This window comes from Hyperolius riggenbachi, chromosome 2 (genome assembly GCF_040937935.1).
Source record: "Hyperolius riggenbachi isolate aHypRig1 chromosome 2, aHypRig1.pri, whole genome shotgun sequence".
Classification (NCBI taxonomy): domain Eukaryota; kingdom Metazoa; phylum Chordata; class Amphibia; order Anura; family Hyperoliidae; genus Hyperolius; species Hyperolius riggenbachi.
Window position 1 is genome coordinate 218097949 of NC_090647.1, and position 18668 is coordinate 218116616.

General features: G+C 42.0%; 1 protein-coding gene across 5 annotated transcripts in view; it reads right to left on the reverse strand.

Moving 5' to 3' along the window:
- Positions 1 to 7979, reverse strand: part of GABRG3 (gamma-aminobutyric acid type A receptor subunit gamma3) — a 554105-nt gene extending 546126 nt beyond the window's left edge. For all 5 annotated transcript variants that reach the window (XM_068268143.1, XM_068268147.1, XM_068268148.1 and 2 more), the window contains exons 1-2: positions 7304 to 7979; positions 4314 to 4462 (exon numbers count right to left, since the gene is read on the reverse strand). In XM_068268143.1, coding sequence (XP_068124244.1) covers positions 4314 to 4462; positions 7304 to 7356 — 202 coding nt within the window. In that variant the 5' untranslated portion in view covers positions 7357 to 7979. The remainder of the gene's footprint in view (positions 1 to 4313; positions 4463 to 7303) is intronic.
- Between the last annotated feature and the right edge of the window lie 10689 nt (positions 7980 to 18668).

An 18668-nucleotide genomic window follows, 5' to 3' on the forward strand; every position in this document is an offset into this window, starting at 1 on the left:
ACAATAATAAAGAAAAAGCCATGAACTATATTTTGACATTGTAGACAATCATATTTGCACATTGTACTACCATTCAATAGTTTATGCATTGGGTTTCCAAGTAATGGCACTTATGCTAGGTAGTACACACAATGAGATTTTCTGGCAGATTTACTGCCAGATCGATTATCTCCAACATGTTCGATCTGATTTCCAATCGATTTACCGTTCACATCTATGGAATAGTGATTGGAAATCAGATTGGACATGTTGGAAATAATTGATCTGACAGTAAATCTGCCAGAAAAGCATTAGACCAACTTGGCTCACACTTGCTCTGATTACTTGCAAGAAAAGTTAATGAGAAAGGGGAGTGGCCTATTGTTTGTTTGCCCTGTTGAGGTGTTGGTATATAGGCAAGCCTCTAACATTTGTTCACTGTTAAAATTTTGCTGCATATCTTGAAAAACGGGACCCTGCAATGCCCCAAAATGGTTGTCGGTCTTTACAGTTTGCTGATGTTCAAATAAGCTTGCCAGTCTCCACAGGTCATGCACCCTTAACCTCTGAATGAATCATGTGCCACTGTAACAACTTGTCCATTAGGCGCCCCTATAGCCACAATGATATAACACTGTGGTCTATGGTGACCCTCACATTTTCAAATGGCCATGGGTGCCAATTTCTACTGATTTGCCACATAAGTTTCAGTTAGTTGAAATTGCCAGTTGCCTGTGTTCCAGTAAACTGGTCAACCACCAGAACTCTATGGGTGTGCACATAATAAAGACTCTAGTTAAAAAGGCCACCAGATATAAACGATATTGAAGTTATCGTTTAGTAAAATGGGTGCCAGGATATGCCGTAAAATATTGTTTGTAATAATGATATTCCACTATTCCCCACTGTAACCTCATTCTTTTTACATTAGTAAAATAAGCATCAGTACTACTTCATTCATACAGTAAAATATCTTTAATGTTTACCAATACTTAACTATAACCCAACCTCTCCCTACTCTCATACAGAACCTTCCCATGTTGGTGCCTAACCCTAACACCCCCCCCTCCTTCCTGGGTGGGGCCTAACCCTAAGATGCCCTTGTTGGTAGAGATGGCCCGAACAGTTCGCCGGCGAGCGGTATTCTATGAACATCTGCTGTTTGCATTCGCAGTGAACATTTGGGGTGTTTGATGTGCCCCCTATACATTATCATTGAGCTAAACTAATTTTGGGTGAGACTTTTGCCATGGATCCCCCTCTGGCATGCCCCTATCCAGGTGTTAGACCCCTTGAAACAACTTTTTCATCACTTTTGTGGCCAGAAACAGTCTTTGTAAGTTTTAAAATTTGTCTGCCCATTAAAGTCTATGGCGGTTTGCCAGATTCGCCCGTTTGCGAACATTTTGCAGACGTTCGCTTTCGCGGTTCGTGAACAGAAAATTCTATGTTTGTGGCATCTCTACTTGTTGGTGCCAAACGCCAATGGATCCAGCACCTGCATAGCTCTCTCAATAAAAACAATCCTGGAGCTGCCCCTGGTTGCAAGCTATGTACCATAGAGGGTAGAACATAATAATGGCCCCTATTAAAAAGGATGCCCCAATCACATCAATGCAAATCTTTTTACTATCGGTTCCAAGTGTATAAAAGGATGCCACGTAAATATAAAACAACTATATAATTTTAAAAGGGTGCCGAGTAAATATAAAACCTTTATATTGCTTGTCGTCTGTAATTTTCATTTCCATACCAAATTTATTGATTACAATTGCCTATTATACAGGTTTAAAGAATAGTCATTTCTAAAACTGTGTAATTGTTTCTAAAACTGTTCCCTAAGCTTTCTCAGAAAAAAAAATGCTTATGATTCAATTTTTTTTGCACCAAAACGATCAGTTTCCATGATTCTCATCTGTGCTAGAAATTATTGTTTTACAACAAACTTGCTGAAAAGTATACTGTATATATAAAATGTTTGTTTTCATGTTTTGACTCCTCAGTTATTTTTTTATTCTATGTTAAATAGAAACATAAACAATCATATACTAATTTATATTACACAAACATTCGAGAGGTGGGGACTTTGGTGAAGGATAGGCACCACCGGGGGGGTCTCAGGTACTTGGCAGTGCGGTAACCATTGTGCAAAGTGCCCAGTGGCAAAAAATGGGTGTGTCCATGCACTGGAAAGTGGACATGGTAATGATGGGTCATGGGTAGGACCAAAAGTACATGGTACTTAGCAGTGCTTGTAATTCACAGACAGTGGACATCAACAGCAAAACTTTGGATAAAGCCCCAGCACCTAATATAAAACAATACCCTACTTATTATACATATAGCAGAGATTACATTGTGAGATCCTCTGAAGACAGCCCATGAAATTACTATGTACCCTGCAAAGTGCTGAAGAAGATGTCAGTGCTATATAAATACACTATTATATTAATGTAGGATATCACACTATGACTATGGTAAGGATTAAATTGTGAGTTTCTCTCAGGACAACTCAAGACATGACTATATACTCTGTAAAGTGCTCCAGCCCAAGTTACCAAGTTGTTTGCACCTTGCAGTAGAGGTGGCCAGAGCTTCCCCTCACCCCCTCCCCTTCTTGTATAGGTGACCAGAGGTGCTTCCCTCACCACACCCCTTGTAGTATAGGTGACCAGATGCTTCCCCCGTCCTCCCCTTGTAACATTGATGCCCCCCCCCCCCCCCCCCCCCACAGCAGCACTGCCAGACACTAACCTCTCCACTTGCCTCCAGTGCTGAAGCTTCCTCTTCCCCTTTGTCATCAGCCACCACTGTGTATCTGTCGCTGCAGCTAGCATTTCCCATAATGTGGAGAGATAGATACACAGCGGCAGCTGATGATGAAGGGGAAGAAGAAGTTTCACCACTGGAGGTGAGTGGAGAGGTGAGTGTCTCCCCCTTTTCATGGATGGCTGCTTCTGCTGGCAGTCTTCTTTCCAGGAGGTGCTCTGCTGGAGCTATTGGGCAGCTAGAAAGACGGTCTGAAAAATAGTAGGAAGTCTAAAAATAGCAGTATTGTGCTTATAGAATAAAGTGGGTTTTACATTATCACACAAGATGACTGCTTTTACGCTACCTATTACTTGGTCATACAAATTAATTTAGACCAAGAACAGGTAAAATAACTAAACAGTCAACACAGAGTTGGGAGAGAATTTTCTGTTTGTCTGTCTACCAGATGGTAGTTCCTATGTAAATCTGTAGTTCACTTCACCCTTTTACAACACACGGTATTATTTACTATAGAAAATTTGTCATAATACACTTCACAACAACTCTTTCAAAGCAGCGATTTACTAAAGAAAATGAGAAGTGAAATTGAAAGACAGTAAAGTGAATTGAGTCTGTGGTTGCTTGTAACATCCAATCAAGTCAAATAAAACTGGGGAAAAAAGACTACTCTGAACATCACTGTCTTTTTGAAATAAACCAAGGCTAAGTTCAGAGCTCTTCGTCTTCGAATCTCATCCCCTTTTAGAAAGACTAGGCTCACAGGGGGAGCAGCATTGCATTCCCTGTACAAACAGTAATGCAATAGAATGGAAAAGTCTCACCATATGTTATGTGACTGTTGCATTGCATACAGTCAGAGCCAGGACAAGGTCCTGCAGCACCCAAGGCTAAGACACCAAAGTGAGCTCCTCCATTCTTCCCACCCCAGCAGTCACACACTGATTGCTGTTGGACTAGGAGTCGCTCCGGGGCCCCCAAAACCTTAATCTCTAGTTATCTGGCTTGCAGTCACTGCCATGTATCCCCTTTTCTTATTTCTCTCTGCTTCAAACACAATAGGGGAATGATAACTGTGTGAGTTGTGCTCCCCCTCCTATACTGCGCCCTGAGGCTGGAGCCTCTCTTGTCTTTGCCTCGGCCTGGCCCTGCATACAGTGAAGCATACAGTCAATGAAAAGTATTCTTTACTGCCACTGTTAACCGTAACACACTGCATGCACTGTAGTCTGTTGGATTGCTTGCACCAGATGCATTTTAAATGTTGCATAGGCCTACTATTGCAGTGCTACTTTCTTCATTGAAATGCCACTGTTGTGTTGCATTACAAAGCCCCACTGTGAACTTAGTTGCTCTCTTAAATTGCGGCCTTGTGCAGTTTCATCAGTATGATTTGTAATGTGTATTATCATGCTAATTGTTACGTATGTTAATTATGTCAGCCCACTCTTGTCTGTGAGCCTTCCTTAGCAGTTCCCAAATGTGAAGCATGTGAGTCAATTTACTGTACATTACCACAGAAAGTAACACTCATTCTTTAGCGGAAACAGACAAAGAGAACTCACTTCCAATGTCTGGTCTCAGCTTCTTGTCATATTCTTTCAGCAACTTGTTGAGTATTAGTGTAGCATCCGTGTCTTGTGTTTTTGGAGCTAGTACCCATTTTTGGTTTATTGTTAAATCTTCATATTCATCATCTTCTATCCTCTGAGAGCTGCAATAATGCAGAAAATCATGAATGTATACATCGTTAAAAATATGTTGATTACATTTGTTGCTGTCTGTATACTCTCTACGTGTGCAATTTAACCAGCAAACATTCATGATGAACCCTTCATGAAACCCACAGATATTGATAAAGGCAGCAGTACATATGGTAGCACTATGCGCTCTGACTACAGGATATGGATTGATTTTACAGTCTAAAACTTGTCATGTGGCGTGACATAAAGCAAATTAAGAAAGATCCATATGTGGCTTTTATTGCCAAAAAAAATTCTTGTGAAAATGATTTATAAAGGGTATAAAAATGCTAATAATAGTAATGCAATAGAAAGTTTAGCAACTGAATATGAATCTTTTTCATGTTTAATCTTGTGTGTATACTGTGGCTCTGCTAACTGTGCCTGTAGCTGAGCTGTGGCTATGTCCTGCTAATGATTATTGTTCCAATATGGCCCCTCAGGCCTTTACATTTTTTATTGTTATTCTGCATCTAGTCAAACAACAACCGTTCTCTATATTTTCAACATAATGGTTCCTTTGCAAAATGAAAATACAGGAAGCGGCAGACGCATGAGGCTTATAAAAAAACATGACGTTCTGAAATGATGCTTTGGATAATGAAATTGTGTAGTGAGGTTCCACAACACGAAGGCTTTCTGCAAGATTTGTGAAGCCCAATATTCAAGCAATGAGCAAGACAAAAGCAAGGATAAGCCATTACAGTGACAATGCTCTTAGGCATTACTAAATGTAATAGAGCTCAGCTGGAACAGTGAAGTTGACCAGTCTCTGTTAAAGAATTAATATCCTTGTCATGGGCCTTACAAGAAAAATGTATTACAGAGGCTAAGAGGCAAGCAGACACAGACACCATACTTCTTGTCTGATATTATTCATGGCCAGTCATACTGCCTCACCAAGTTTCAAGGGGAACTGAGAAGATTGAATAGTTTCTACTGTCTCTAATCTGTACCTCGGGATCTTTCACTTTCTTCCATAAAGTATTTGGATGGTATTTTAGCCTTTTCTCTTCAGGTAACCCATCATGTTTTCATTTGCCAGTCCTTGCCGTTTTTCTGTTATACAAAATGTCACAGCCTCCATTATACATAGTACCATACTGTCCTTATATGCTGCAGTAATGCCCCTAATGAAGATAAGGCAAGATTCTATAAGAATCACATAATCCACTTCTTACTGCTGAACTTCATCATTTATTTACAGTAGGCTTAACTGCACCATAGAAAATAAATGTCACAGTAAGTAGGAGACAAGGTAGTTGCTTCTCTAACCGTCAGTGACAATGTTATAGTAAGCATCAGGAAAACCCCTGTGACAGGAAACTCCTATAGCTGGAAGCAAATGAACAGTAGTATGCAGCCTGTAATAACCCAGCCAGTGAAATGGGAACTCTAATGGTGCCCATACATGGTACAATTTTTTCCATCCAATCTTACCATATCTATGTAATATAAGGAAACTGCCTACATTATACTTTCAGTGTATTCACTTAATTTACCCTTATACTACATAGAAATGGTAAGATTGGATGAAAAATATTGTACCATGTATGAGCACCATTAGGCTCCTTTCACACTATGCAAATTTTGTTGGGATGCAATCACAAAGCAACTTAGCTGAAATGTCACATTGTGTTGTACTGTTGTGGTGTGACCATAGATTGAGTACAGCAAAATGAAGGTATGCCTCACTGACATAAATGTGCATGTTGCCCTGTAAATGCACTGCATGTGCAGCACCACAATCAATGTGATAGCCCCATAGAACGTTGCAATGTACATTATGATGTGATGCAATGGACATAGGTTGGAAGGAGCGTTATTGTGTGTCTCACAGTTGCTTGTATAAAGCTCAGCGCTGCGTAATATGTTGGCGCTTTATAAATACAATAAATAAATAAAGGCATGTACACACTTTTGATGGATGTCGCCCATTAGAGATCGGGACCCAATCCATTTGGGCGACATCGCTGGGCCAGGCTGCATAGACGCAAGTCAGCTGTATAGCTGACAATGTGCTGTGTTGCTATGCGAGGGAAGGTAGGGATACATGAGCAGAGCATGCGTGACATCACACAGTGGGCGGGAGAGCAGTGTGAACAATGAGGTTGGCCGCTGGAGGAGAGTCGATCTGCTCAGCAGATCACTTGTGTGACCCGGGTCGGGATCGAGTGCTCAGTGTACACATGCCTGATTATCGGCTGAGACAGTCATTATCAGCAACCTCAGCCAACTTTAATCAAGCATGTGTGGCTTATTACTGCCTGATGTTGAATAAGCCCACTTTCTTTAATGGCACTGTGGTGGTGATTTCAGTTTGCTCAGCATCAAAGAAAAAAAAAAGTGCGAGAAAGGTATAGCTGATAGTGGCATACATTATTCTTTTATGGACTATTTTTGCCAAAAACACTACAACAAAATATGTAAGTAAGCTCAGTAACCCAATATAATATCAATAGCTCCATAACCCAATGTGATATCTATTCCTTAGGCAACAGTTTAGAGGACTTAAATTGGTCCTGCAACAGGTGTGTGCCAGTCACTGTTCTAAAAACAGGTGAACGTTTTGTGTGTTCATTACCAATGATTTAAAACAACACAACGACTGGCAGAGCAACTTTGTTATGGTAGCTCACATACAGCAATAGCACCATTAGACTTCCGTTTCCTTGCCAATATGAGTACAGTCAATCACTTTCACCACAACGTCTGAAGGAGCAATGAAATGTGAAATAACAGAAAACTGAGCAAACCACAGCACAGTCACGACATAAAACCCAGCGCCACAACATCATTTTTCTTGGACTTACCACGCTTGAAAAACCGATAGTAAGAAGAAAAGCACTAGGAGCTTAGCAGACATGACTGCAGCGAGCGTTTCCAGCAGGTATATTGTACAAAGGAAAATAGTGAGCAGTGAGCACACAGTGATAAAAGTAAGGAGGAATTCCAGGTGCCTGATTCTTTCTCCTTGATTGTAAGTTAGGCTTTACGGGTTACAGTGCAGCGCTCCAGGTGCAAGGCTAAAGCGGGATCCTCAGACTTCTGCCAGTTTACTTTCAGAGAAGAAGATTGTACTTTTATTATAATTTCTCTCCGTTGACCAATGACGCTGGCATTCCCTGTTTCACTCGCCGTATGTATATGGGATAGTAGATTGCAGTCGGTAATCCAAAAGCAATCAGGCGCTCAAGGCACGGTGAATAAAACGCACCTATATCCAAAGTGTACCACTTATAGTTCCCCAACAGACATCAAAGCCACCAAGTCTCAATGTCTTCTCCACTGCGAGCACAGAGTGAAAAGGGGGAATTTAAATCCAGGAGCTCCATATCCTTTCTGGTCCTCAGGAATCTACCTGCAACATGTGCGCCTATGCAGCAAGGCTGGCTCTCAAAAAAGAGCATCCCAATAGCAGAGATGGAAGGAGGAAATAATGTCACAAGTGGAGTCTGTTACTTGGTGACTGCTGTTGTGCTCAGCCAGTGCATTGCTGCTCATGTGATCCAGTCATACCACACTTGCTGTCCTTGTAGTAAGGAAGCGGTCCTTAAAAATTGAGGAGGGGGGACTCGCAGCCATCATCATCATTATCATCAGGGGAGATGATGCGAGCACAAGTTGACAGATAACTCACACAAGTGCAGCTCCAGAGACGGTGATGTGCGTATTCCAGAGGATGCAGGGATGAGGGGTACTGGCTGTAGAGAGGCACTGTACAGTCTTGTCGCCATGAACGCTCTATAAGCTACGTCGTTGTCAAAATACTCGCGTACATCAGTTCTCAGTTTCTTACATCCAGAACTTCCGTCTCTAGTCCCCACAAGAACAGACCAGCAGCAACACACGACACCAGGGCAGGCTTGTCTAGCGATTGCGTTGGATTCTTGCTCTCCAGCAGCATCAACTAGGGACATAAAGTTCACTGTAGTCCTACTGATTTTAACACAATCGGTGCCACAGCAATAAAACAAGCCGATCATGCACTTACTATATTAATGCTACTAATATCTTGCTTCCATAAGGTCTTAGTGGTCCATGCTGCATGTGTATAGGAGAAAGCCTCTTGGCTCACACAGGTTTTTGGCATGGAACAATTATTTAGATGGAAAAAGTGATAATGCGATTGTAATGCTCAACCAACAGCCTTCAATTACATATCTTATTATATAAGTTTGCATTGTCATAGCAAGAAAAGGTGATTGCTGATAGGTCAAATGATGGTAGGCTGAATGGGGTGCTGCACCTTGCACGTTGCTCCTTATCCTATGATGTGGGCTATTTACATCTTTCCGAAGGAACATTATTGAGACCATTACACAACGGAACTGGAAGCTAAGTATAGACATATATATAGCTGAAAAATCATTAACAGAGATATTTCTGTGTACAGTCTGCTATTTCAATTTGCAGTCCTCGTTTAAACTACATCAATGGAAATAAATTATTATTATTCAGTCTGCCATTATGAACTCAAAATGACAGATGTATGCATTTCTAGAAAAAAAAAGAAAGAAAGAAAAAAGGCATATTCTGTATTTGTCAGAAAGCCTCGGATGACTGAGCACAGTTAAGGAACAATGCTATACACTGTCTTAACGTTTTAATATAATCTGTAATGTAGATGTATGTTTTGTGTAAACCAGAAGGTATTTCCTTTCCCTGTTAAATAATTACTTTAGTTAAACAAGCTTGTAGATTACCCAATAAACCACACTGATGAGTGAATGGCCATCAGTTCTGTAAGAAGGCTTCGTCAGCACACACTGTATTTCAGCACCAACAGTGTGGACAGCGCCTGTTCACCAGAAGATGCAGTAACGCTCTTTCTTCATTTTTTAAACTGCACTTCAGCTCTGTCTTCGCCTAGACTCAAAACCTGCATATTTTCAGTTGCTATATATTTAACTGGAAGCACGTATTATTTAGCATTCGCAAATGACTTCTTTGGAAGCAAAATCCCCTTGTGGCTGACTACGGAAACACCTTACTAAATGTGTTTTTTTCCCCCTTATCGTTTCTTTAGGAGAGCTCCTCTGTTTATTTCCTAACGCTTTATAAAGATGTTGGTTGGATTCACTTAGCTGACGGCTTGGAAATTGCAATCCTTCTGCTTCGTGCACCTGTTGTGGCTGTGATCAGCAGGTGGCATGCAATCACATCCTGCCAGAATGCTAATCCTGCCGAAATGTGGCAACAAGGTGCACGAACCATAGACTTCTGAATCTGCAGCTTTCAACACATCAGGAGCTGCAACCAGCCCATTGAAAGGTACAGGAGCTGTGCATGTTTCCAAATTCATTATCATATATCACAATGCCTAGATAAATGTCATCAGGCATTAGTCATGATGTAATAGCCTTTTGCCTGGCAATGGGATGCCAGGTAAATATTTGCTCAAAAAAAGCACTGTGTGTATAGAGTATGATTTATTAGGAAAATACTTTGTTTAAACTACACCTGAACCAGGTGAAACAGTAGATTTTTACTTATCTGATTCTTCTTCTGACCCCCAATAGTTTTTGGGGTCCATATACATCCTCCAGGCCACCTCCATTGCCACCCCCACCCCCAATTACAGTCTGTGAGCCACCAGGTTTGCACACTATGGTGCATGTGCTGTCCTGGCCACATGCCACCTCGATGGCACATGCACAGTTACAAGTTTTTACAAACTGCGCACGCTCAGAATGCTCCTGGATATATTAGCGAGAATGAGGAGGCTCAATCCTGGGACAGCACATGTGCCATAGAGCGCGGCCCACTTGGGTTGCAGAGCAGACTTTAATTGGGCCACTCGTGGAACAATGGATGGGACCCTGAGGACACAGAGGGACCTCAAAGACTGTTGGGGCTGGAAGAAGCCCCAGGCAAGTAAAAGTCAACTTTTCCCCCCAGATCAGGTCTACTTTACAATATAGTTTGAAAACAAAGCCAGCGACCAGAGCCCTTCTGTAACACATCAGGGCCGAGAGAGGAAGCTAATAGAGGTAAATAAAGCGTAAACTAACAGTGGTCTATTGGGCATAGACCATGCACAAAAAAAGGACAGAAAGTGGTTACAAAATACTTGTACTGATTCCAACAGCAGATAAACAAAATTGATCAACATAGTGAATGAGCTACAAGCTTCAAAAGTCTAAAGGCTTTATACATGTGCAACTTTTTGCATGACCAACCCGATGATATGATCGACCGCATAATCTAGCAATTGCATGGCTTGCATTCTCTGCACACAAATCAACTGAACAACCAACTCATTTGCATACTCAACACACAAGTAATCGATGGACTGCACAATATGGCCCCATTCAAAAAAGTACAAGTTGTTCAAATGAATTGTAGACATGTGGCTAACTGCGTGATATCTGCCCAACAGTTGTATGAATTGATCTACCACTTAAGTGTATATGGTGAAATGTACAGTTGTGTTCAAAATTATTCAACCCCCACTAAAATTGAGTGTTTTGGCAAGTTTGACATTGATTTTGATCATTTCAGTCATCTTGTTTACAATGAAATCAAAGAGGCACTTGTTAGTCAGACAAATATAACATAACATTTATAATGAAATAACCGCAAAGGTCTTTTCTGTGCTCACATCATTATCAGTTTTATTCAACCCCCAAGTGACATTCATTCTTAGTACTTAGTACAACATCATTTTCCAGTTACAACAGCTTTTAAACGTGAAGCATAGCTTGACACAAGTGTCTTGCAGCAATCTACAGGTATCTTAGCCCATTCTTCATGGGCAAAAGCCTCCAGTTCAGTCACATTCTTACTCTTGTGCACTGCAACTGCTTTCTTTAAGTCCCACCAGAGGTTCTCAATCGGATTTAAGTCTGGTGACTGCGATGGCCACTCCAAAATGTTCCATCCTTTAATCTGCAACCATGCTCTAGTGGACTTGGAGGTATGCTTGGGATCATTGTCCTGTCGAAAGGTCCAACGTCTCCCAAGCCTAAGGTTTGTGACAGACTGCATCACATTTTCATCCAATATCTCCTGGTACTGAAGAGAATTCATGGTACCTTGCACACGCTGAAGCTTCCCTGTACCTGCAGAAGTAAAACAGCCCCAAAGCATGATTGACCCCCCGCCATGCTTCACAGTAGGCAAGATGTTGTTTTCTTCATAGGCCTTGTTCTTCCTCCTCCAAACATAGCATTGATCCATGGGCCCAAACAGTTCTAATTTAGTTTCACCAGTTCACAGAACACTATCCCAAAACTTTTGTGGTAGTGTTCTGTGGACTGATGAAACAAAACTAGAACTGTTTGGGCCTATGGATCAACGCTATGATCTGTCTGGGAGCAAAGTTCAGTAATTTTGGTAAGGAATCACTTGATGAGTCCTGAAGTGATGTCACACACATGCTTGCTGATAGGGGTGCTTATACTCATTTTCAATTAATTAATTAATTTATTTTTTCCCATCATTTTGTGTCCTGCAGCATTTCTGCATTACTAAATCAACCTAGCTGTGTCCTTTTCACACAGATCTAGTTTCTTGGTAGTTGCCAGAATGTATAGCATTGCATTTGTATTTTTCCAATGAAGACTAAAGCGTACCTGAAATATGTGTATTTTTGCTCCACATCCATGGCTATGCATAACATTTACCATTCATATAGCAACATTTTTTTAAACAGTTAAAAGTGCTGTAATACGTATATGCTGTGCTATTGTGCTGCTTGCGATCATTTGTACTCCCTGAGAAAGTGTTTTATCAGATTCGAATTTGCTGTAAATTGCTTCATTACATCCCCATGAAGTGTAGTCTTCCATCTAACTAATGTCTTGTGGAAAAAAAAGATTTAAAAAGCAGACTGTAAAAATCTATACTACTGAGCTGCAGTGGGGATTACAGTGCTGGATACAATCCCAAAGCATGCAGCAGAGAAGTGTTCCTCTCAACGTCATAATATGCTGTGTTTACATATTTTAATACCTTTGCAAAGTGTATACTGTTTGTGTCTTTATGCACGGGTATGTGTGTGGCTGTGTGAGTGTCTGTGTATATATACAGTGCTGCCCATAATTATTCATACCCATGGCAAATTTTGACTTAAAGATACTTTTATTCAACCAGCAAGTAATTTTTGAATGGGAAATGACATGGGTGTCTCCCAAAAGATAGTAAAATGATGTACATGAGGCCTTATTGTGGAAAAAAAAAACATTTCTCAGCTTTTATTTACATTTGAGCAAAAAGTGTCTGGTCCAAAATTATTCATACCCATCTGAAAAATAAACAGAAATGCTTTTATTGGCTATTACAGCAATCAAATGCTTTCTATAATTGCAGACCAGCTTTTGCATGTCTCCACAGGTGTTTTTGACATCTTTAGCAATGAGCTCCAAATCTTTCAGGATGGATGGTCTTCTTACTATCACCCTGGTCTTTAGCTCCCTGCACAGATTCTAAATTGAAGTCAGATCTCTGGCTGGGTCACTCCAAAACTTTAATGTTGTTATCTGCTAACCATTTCTTCACTACTTTTGTGTGTTTTTGGTCATTGTCATCCTTAAATGTCCACTGGTGCCCAAGGCCAAGTTTCTCTGCAGACTGCCTGATGTTATTGTTGAGAATCCTCATGTATTGCTCTTTTTTCATGGTGCTGTTTACTGTGATTAGGTTCCCTGGCCCATTTGCTGAAAAATGCCCTAAAAGCATTAGGTTCCCGCCACAATGTTTGACGGTGGGGGTGGTGTTCTTTGGGTTGAAGGCTTTTTTTTTATGTCAAATGAAGGAAACATCATTGTGACCAAACAATTCAATTTTTGTTTCATCTGACCATAACACAGAAGACCAGAAGTCTTCTTCTTTGTCCAGATGAGCATTTGCAAAGGCCAAGCAAGCTTTTTTCTGGAGAAGTGGTGTCCTCATATGGTCTGCATCCCTGGAACCCAGCAGTGTGTCGTGTCTGTTGAATTGTCGGCCTTGCGACATTGCCACCAGCAGAGCCCAGATTTACCAGGATGGCCCTGGTGGTGATCCTTGGATTCTTTTTCACCTCTCTCTCTATCTTCCTGGCCAGCACAGGTGTCACTTTTGGGTTCCAACTAGAGATGGCCTGAACGGTTCACCGGTGAACGGTTTCCGGTGAACTTCGGTGGTCCGCGTTCGTGGAGAACCGCAAACTTTTCCGGATATTTTTCATCATTAGGGTCAACTTTGACCCTCGTCAGCAGGCAAATTGTAGCCAATCAGGCTACACTCCCTCCTGGAGCCCCACCCTTCCCCCTTATAAAAGGCAGGCAGCATAAGCCTTTTCACTCACTCGTGTGCCTGCAGTAATTAGAGAAGGGAGAGCTGATGCAGACTCTCATAGGGAAAGCTTAGTTAGGCTCTTGTAGGCTTGTTAGCTTGCTCCTTGGAGATTCTTATTGCTAAAAAAGCACCCCTCAACAGCTCTTTTGAGAGCTAATATTGTTCTGGTTTTTTTTTTGTGTGGACCACTTGCATTATATACAGCCTGTCAGTCAGTCGCAGCTGGCCTTTGGCCCCTTGGTGGTAATTCCTACTGTGCCACTGCCAGGCCCAGCACATTCAGTGACTACATGTGTGTGTGTCAGGCAGCTGCACATTTGTAATCCCAATCACTGCACCTGTTCACTATTCGGTGCACCTACCTACCTACCTACCTACATGAGTGCATGTATTGTTAAAACCACCAGTTATTGCACCTGTTCACAGTACGTGTGTGTGTGACAGGTGCACATTTGTAATAGCCAGTAGCACTGCAAACACCTCCCTGTTGTTCAGTGCACCCACCTACCTACGTGAGTGCACGCAGTGTGATATTTAATACCAACAGTCACTGTACTTGTTCACGGTACGTGTGTGTGACTGGTGCACATTTGTAATACCCATCACTGCATATACCTACTTGTTGTTCAGTGCACCCACCTACCTACAGTGCATTTAAGGGTGATGTCACAGCACAACAGAATGAAGGTACCACTGCCAGTAATCCTCCTCCCATGTCCGCGCAGGCAAGGACAGGACGCTCCAGTGATCTTATTGTGATGTCAGACGTGTGGACATTCTCTAGTCCAAAGCCTCGCCATAGCCCTTCCGGATCCACCCTCCACCACCGCCTGGACCGGCAGGTAGCCGACTACCTGGCCTTAAGTGTGGATGTAGACACTGTGAGCAGCGATGATCCCTTGGACTACTGGGTGCGCAGGCTTGACCTGTGGCCAGAGCTGTCCAAATTTGCCATCCAACTTCTATCTTGCCCTGCCTCAAGCATCCTGTCAGAAAGGACCTTCAGTGCAGCTGGAGGCATTGTCACTGATAAGAGAAGTCGCCTAAGTCACAAAAGTTTTCAGTACCTCACCTTTATCAAAATGAATGAGGCATGGATCCTGGAGGGCTACTGCCCGCGAAGACTAAGTCAGTCCCCACACACAGCATCTCTGCCTGCACGCCATGTGACTGGCTGCCTGCCCCAAGACTAAGTCACTCCCCACACAGCATCTCTGCCTGCAGGCCACTTGACTGCCTTCTCCACCATTACCAACAGGGTCCAGGACTCCAGACGGATTCCTGAATTTTTAAGCACTACAATACTTTTCTGGTGTGTGTACATGCCTGCCTAATTTTTCTGGCTGCACTGCAGCTGCAACAACAAAACATAAGGCATGTACATGTGCCAATTCCCCTTTGTGATTTTTACCTTGCCACGGTGAAGGGGCTTGCGTATCACAATGAAGCAATGACCGCCGGCTATATGAGTGTCTCGGGGGGGTCACACCCAAGTTAATAATAGTTGCTTCATTGTGGACAGACCAAATTCGATCAGCTGGACAGTCACTGTTGTTCTGTCATTGAGCTACCTCAGCCCGGCGACCATATGGGCTTGAAAACCACTATCGCATGCACTCTGGCCATGGTGCGCACCAGTGCAGCATGACCGCCACTACACAAACAGCTGTTTGCGGTGCATTACACAGTGAGTTTAGTCTGTCAGTGTGAAGCACTACACTAATTACACTCCCTGATTGATGTATACACATGCAGGATGTTTTAAAGCTCTTTAGGCCTCCAATTTAGCATGCAATGTGATTTTTTTTGCCCCTTAAAACACTGCTGTGCATCAAATCCTGATTTTTCCTGTGGACTTTTGGCATGTATCCCACTCCACCATGCCCCCCTCCAGATGTTAGACCCCTTGAAACATCTTTTCCATCACTTTTCTGGCCATCATAAATGTTTCTAGTTTTCAAAGTTTGCCTCCTTATTGAAGTCTATTGCAGTTCGCAAGTTCACGAACCTTTGCGGAAGTTCGCAAACCTAAAATCGGAGGTTCGGGCCATCTCTAGTTCCAACCCAGTCCTCTGAGATTTTCCACTGTGCGGAACATCTTGTATTTTTTAATTATACTTTTCACTGTAGCCACTGGAACTTGAAAACATTTAGAAAAAACTTTGTAGCCCTTTTCTGACTTTTGAGCAGCCACAATGCACAGCCGCCGGTTCTCACTAAGCTCCTTTGTCTTAGCCATGACTGTCCACAAACCATCTGCAGAGAGCTGCTGTTTTTCACCTGTTGAGTTGATTAAAACAGCTGTTCCCAAATCCCAATTAATCAGGGTAATTAGAATGCTTTAGAACAGCTTGGACTATTTGAAATGGTATAGAACTTCAGATTTTCCCACAGACTGTGACAGTTTGTGAAGGTTATGGATACATTCTTAACTGGACGCTTTATGCTCACATGTAATTAAAAGCTGATAAATCTTGTACATCATCTTATTATCTTTTGGGAGACACCTATGTCATTTCCCATCAAAAAATGACTTGCTGGTTGTATAAAAGTAACTTTAAGTCAAAATTTGCCAGGGGTATGAATAACTATGGGCAGCACTTTATGTTTGAAATTCATTTGGAAAAGGGTTAATGTGTATATGTACTGTTTGGCTGGGCCACAACTCTTTAGCACTTCCAGCAATTCCACCTATTAACACTTGTGCAAAAAAGTTCCAATACATTTGCTTAGGTGTCGGAGATTGCTAAGGATCCAGCATGCTGAATCTTTGGGTGATATCAGGCAGTTGTTGTACACACACAAGATTCTCGCCCAAGGTGGTCTTTATTAGTGGCCTTGGCCAAGTTTAACCTAGCATGTGTACATAGCTTAAAGTGGATCCGAGACAAACTTTTACACATTTAATAGTTGTGCCCCTTACATATATTTTATAGGGCATTCCTCAAGCCAAATCCTTTTTTGTTTGTTTGTTTTAATGCCCTTATTCCCAGCCAGAAGCTGCTTAGATTTCAAGAGTGTCAAGAGGGGAGGAGAGAGGAGGAGAGGAGAGTGGAGTTTTCACAGGCTGAGGGGAAGTGATACAGTGTAGCTTGGTTGTGTAATGATGACAAGAAGAATATGGCTACACTCATTTGATCACAGGAAGAAATAATCATATACTGTTGAAGCTGTTTGAAGCTAGATTTACTGTGTAAACTATCTAAACTTTAGATAGGCCGTCCTAAAACCATCACGATTCGCAACTAAACCAGTGCGGCTTCCTCTGGCCCTGGCTGGTTTTGCAGCAATTCGTGATGGCCTTAGGAGCACGCTCAGCCCAGTCATGTCTGCCTGATATGCCTCTCTAGACTCCATTCTTTCTATCAGGCTTCTTGCCTGTCGATGATTACACCTTTCTATCACTTGTTCACTCTAATATCTGCACACTATCCACTCTTTTAGTGGTGGGTTCTTATATTTGGTCTAAACGGCATCTCTATTGTCATTTTATTTCCTACCTCAGACGCTGTTGCACTTTCTTTATTTTGGATTTACTTGAAATACGATTACCAATTGATTGTGTATTTTTCTACAACTTTTCTACAATCTATTTATGTTTATATTGGAATATATAATCTGGATTGGTTACGTGTAATTGTTTATGATGTGTAGGGTTAATATGTATATATTTATACAGCTTATCATTGTAATGTGTACCTGATATTAATTGTGTTTTCATTGTTTTTATTATACAATTGCAGTTAATTACTGCATTTGGTGTCATTATGTGAGAATGTGAGGTCATGGCTCTTTCTAGGCACTGACCACCTAGGCAAAGGCCTATAGCTAAGCCTGGCAGTGCGGGTGGCATACTACAGCAACAATTCTGCCATGGAAAACTCAGGACTGCTAGAGAGCACAGTGGAAGGAGCAGCAGGAGCTGCACTGATTTCAGACCTTGCTGTGCAGTCACTCAGCTTTTAGCATTAGGTAAGATAATGGTGCTGATTTAAAGAGGAACTTTAAACCAGGACTGATCTTAAAGGAACCCTGAGCAGTGCTAAAAAATGAAACTGATACTTAACTGGGGCTTCCTCCAGCCCACCGTAGGCTGTGAGGTCCTCTGGCGTCCTTCTGGCTCCTCTCCTAGTCCCGCTGGTGACTTTTGGGCTGAAGGTCGGCCATTTCTTCCTGAACGGGGATGCTCCGCGTCATTATGCTGGCTGCTATGCATCGTCGTGCTGGCCGGCGCGACAGTCCTGCGTGGTTCAGAGATAGAAAACCGTGCATGCACAGAGCTGTCATGCGGCGGGCACACTGATGCACAGCTGCTGGCGTGATTATGCGGAGCATTCCTGTTCAGGAAAAAACGGCCGACCTTCAGCCCGAAAGTCTGCGGTAACGGAGCCGTAAGTAACTGCTCAGGATGCCTTTAATCCCATTCAGCCCCTTTCCCAAAATAAATCTCTACCCTTTCTCAATTAAATTATGAGGGATATCTGTATGGCTAATATGGTGGTGAAACTCCTCTCACAGTGTGATGTCATGAACATGGTCTGGATAGTTTGCTGTCTGTGAACCCCATTGCATTGTAAGAAATGTTGGCTTTTTCTAACTGCCATGCTAGCAATATCTCCCTTTGTGCATTCTGCACAGATCACCTGTGAACTAAAGAAGCTGCCACCTTTGATACATTTCAGAATGTAATTCAGGGAAAGGACATATTTTACAATGGGCAAACACTGACTAAATAAACTATAAATTAATATTATAAACAATAAGCAATTGTATTCATTATGTCCTTTTCATTGCAGTTCTTCTTTAAACTACTAAAAGAAGCCCAAGTTTCAAGAGAGTTGACCCACACATAGAAAAGTGAGAGGGAATTCCTAGCTGCCAGACACCATTTTCCTGCAT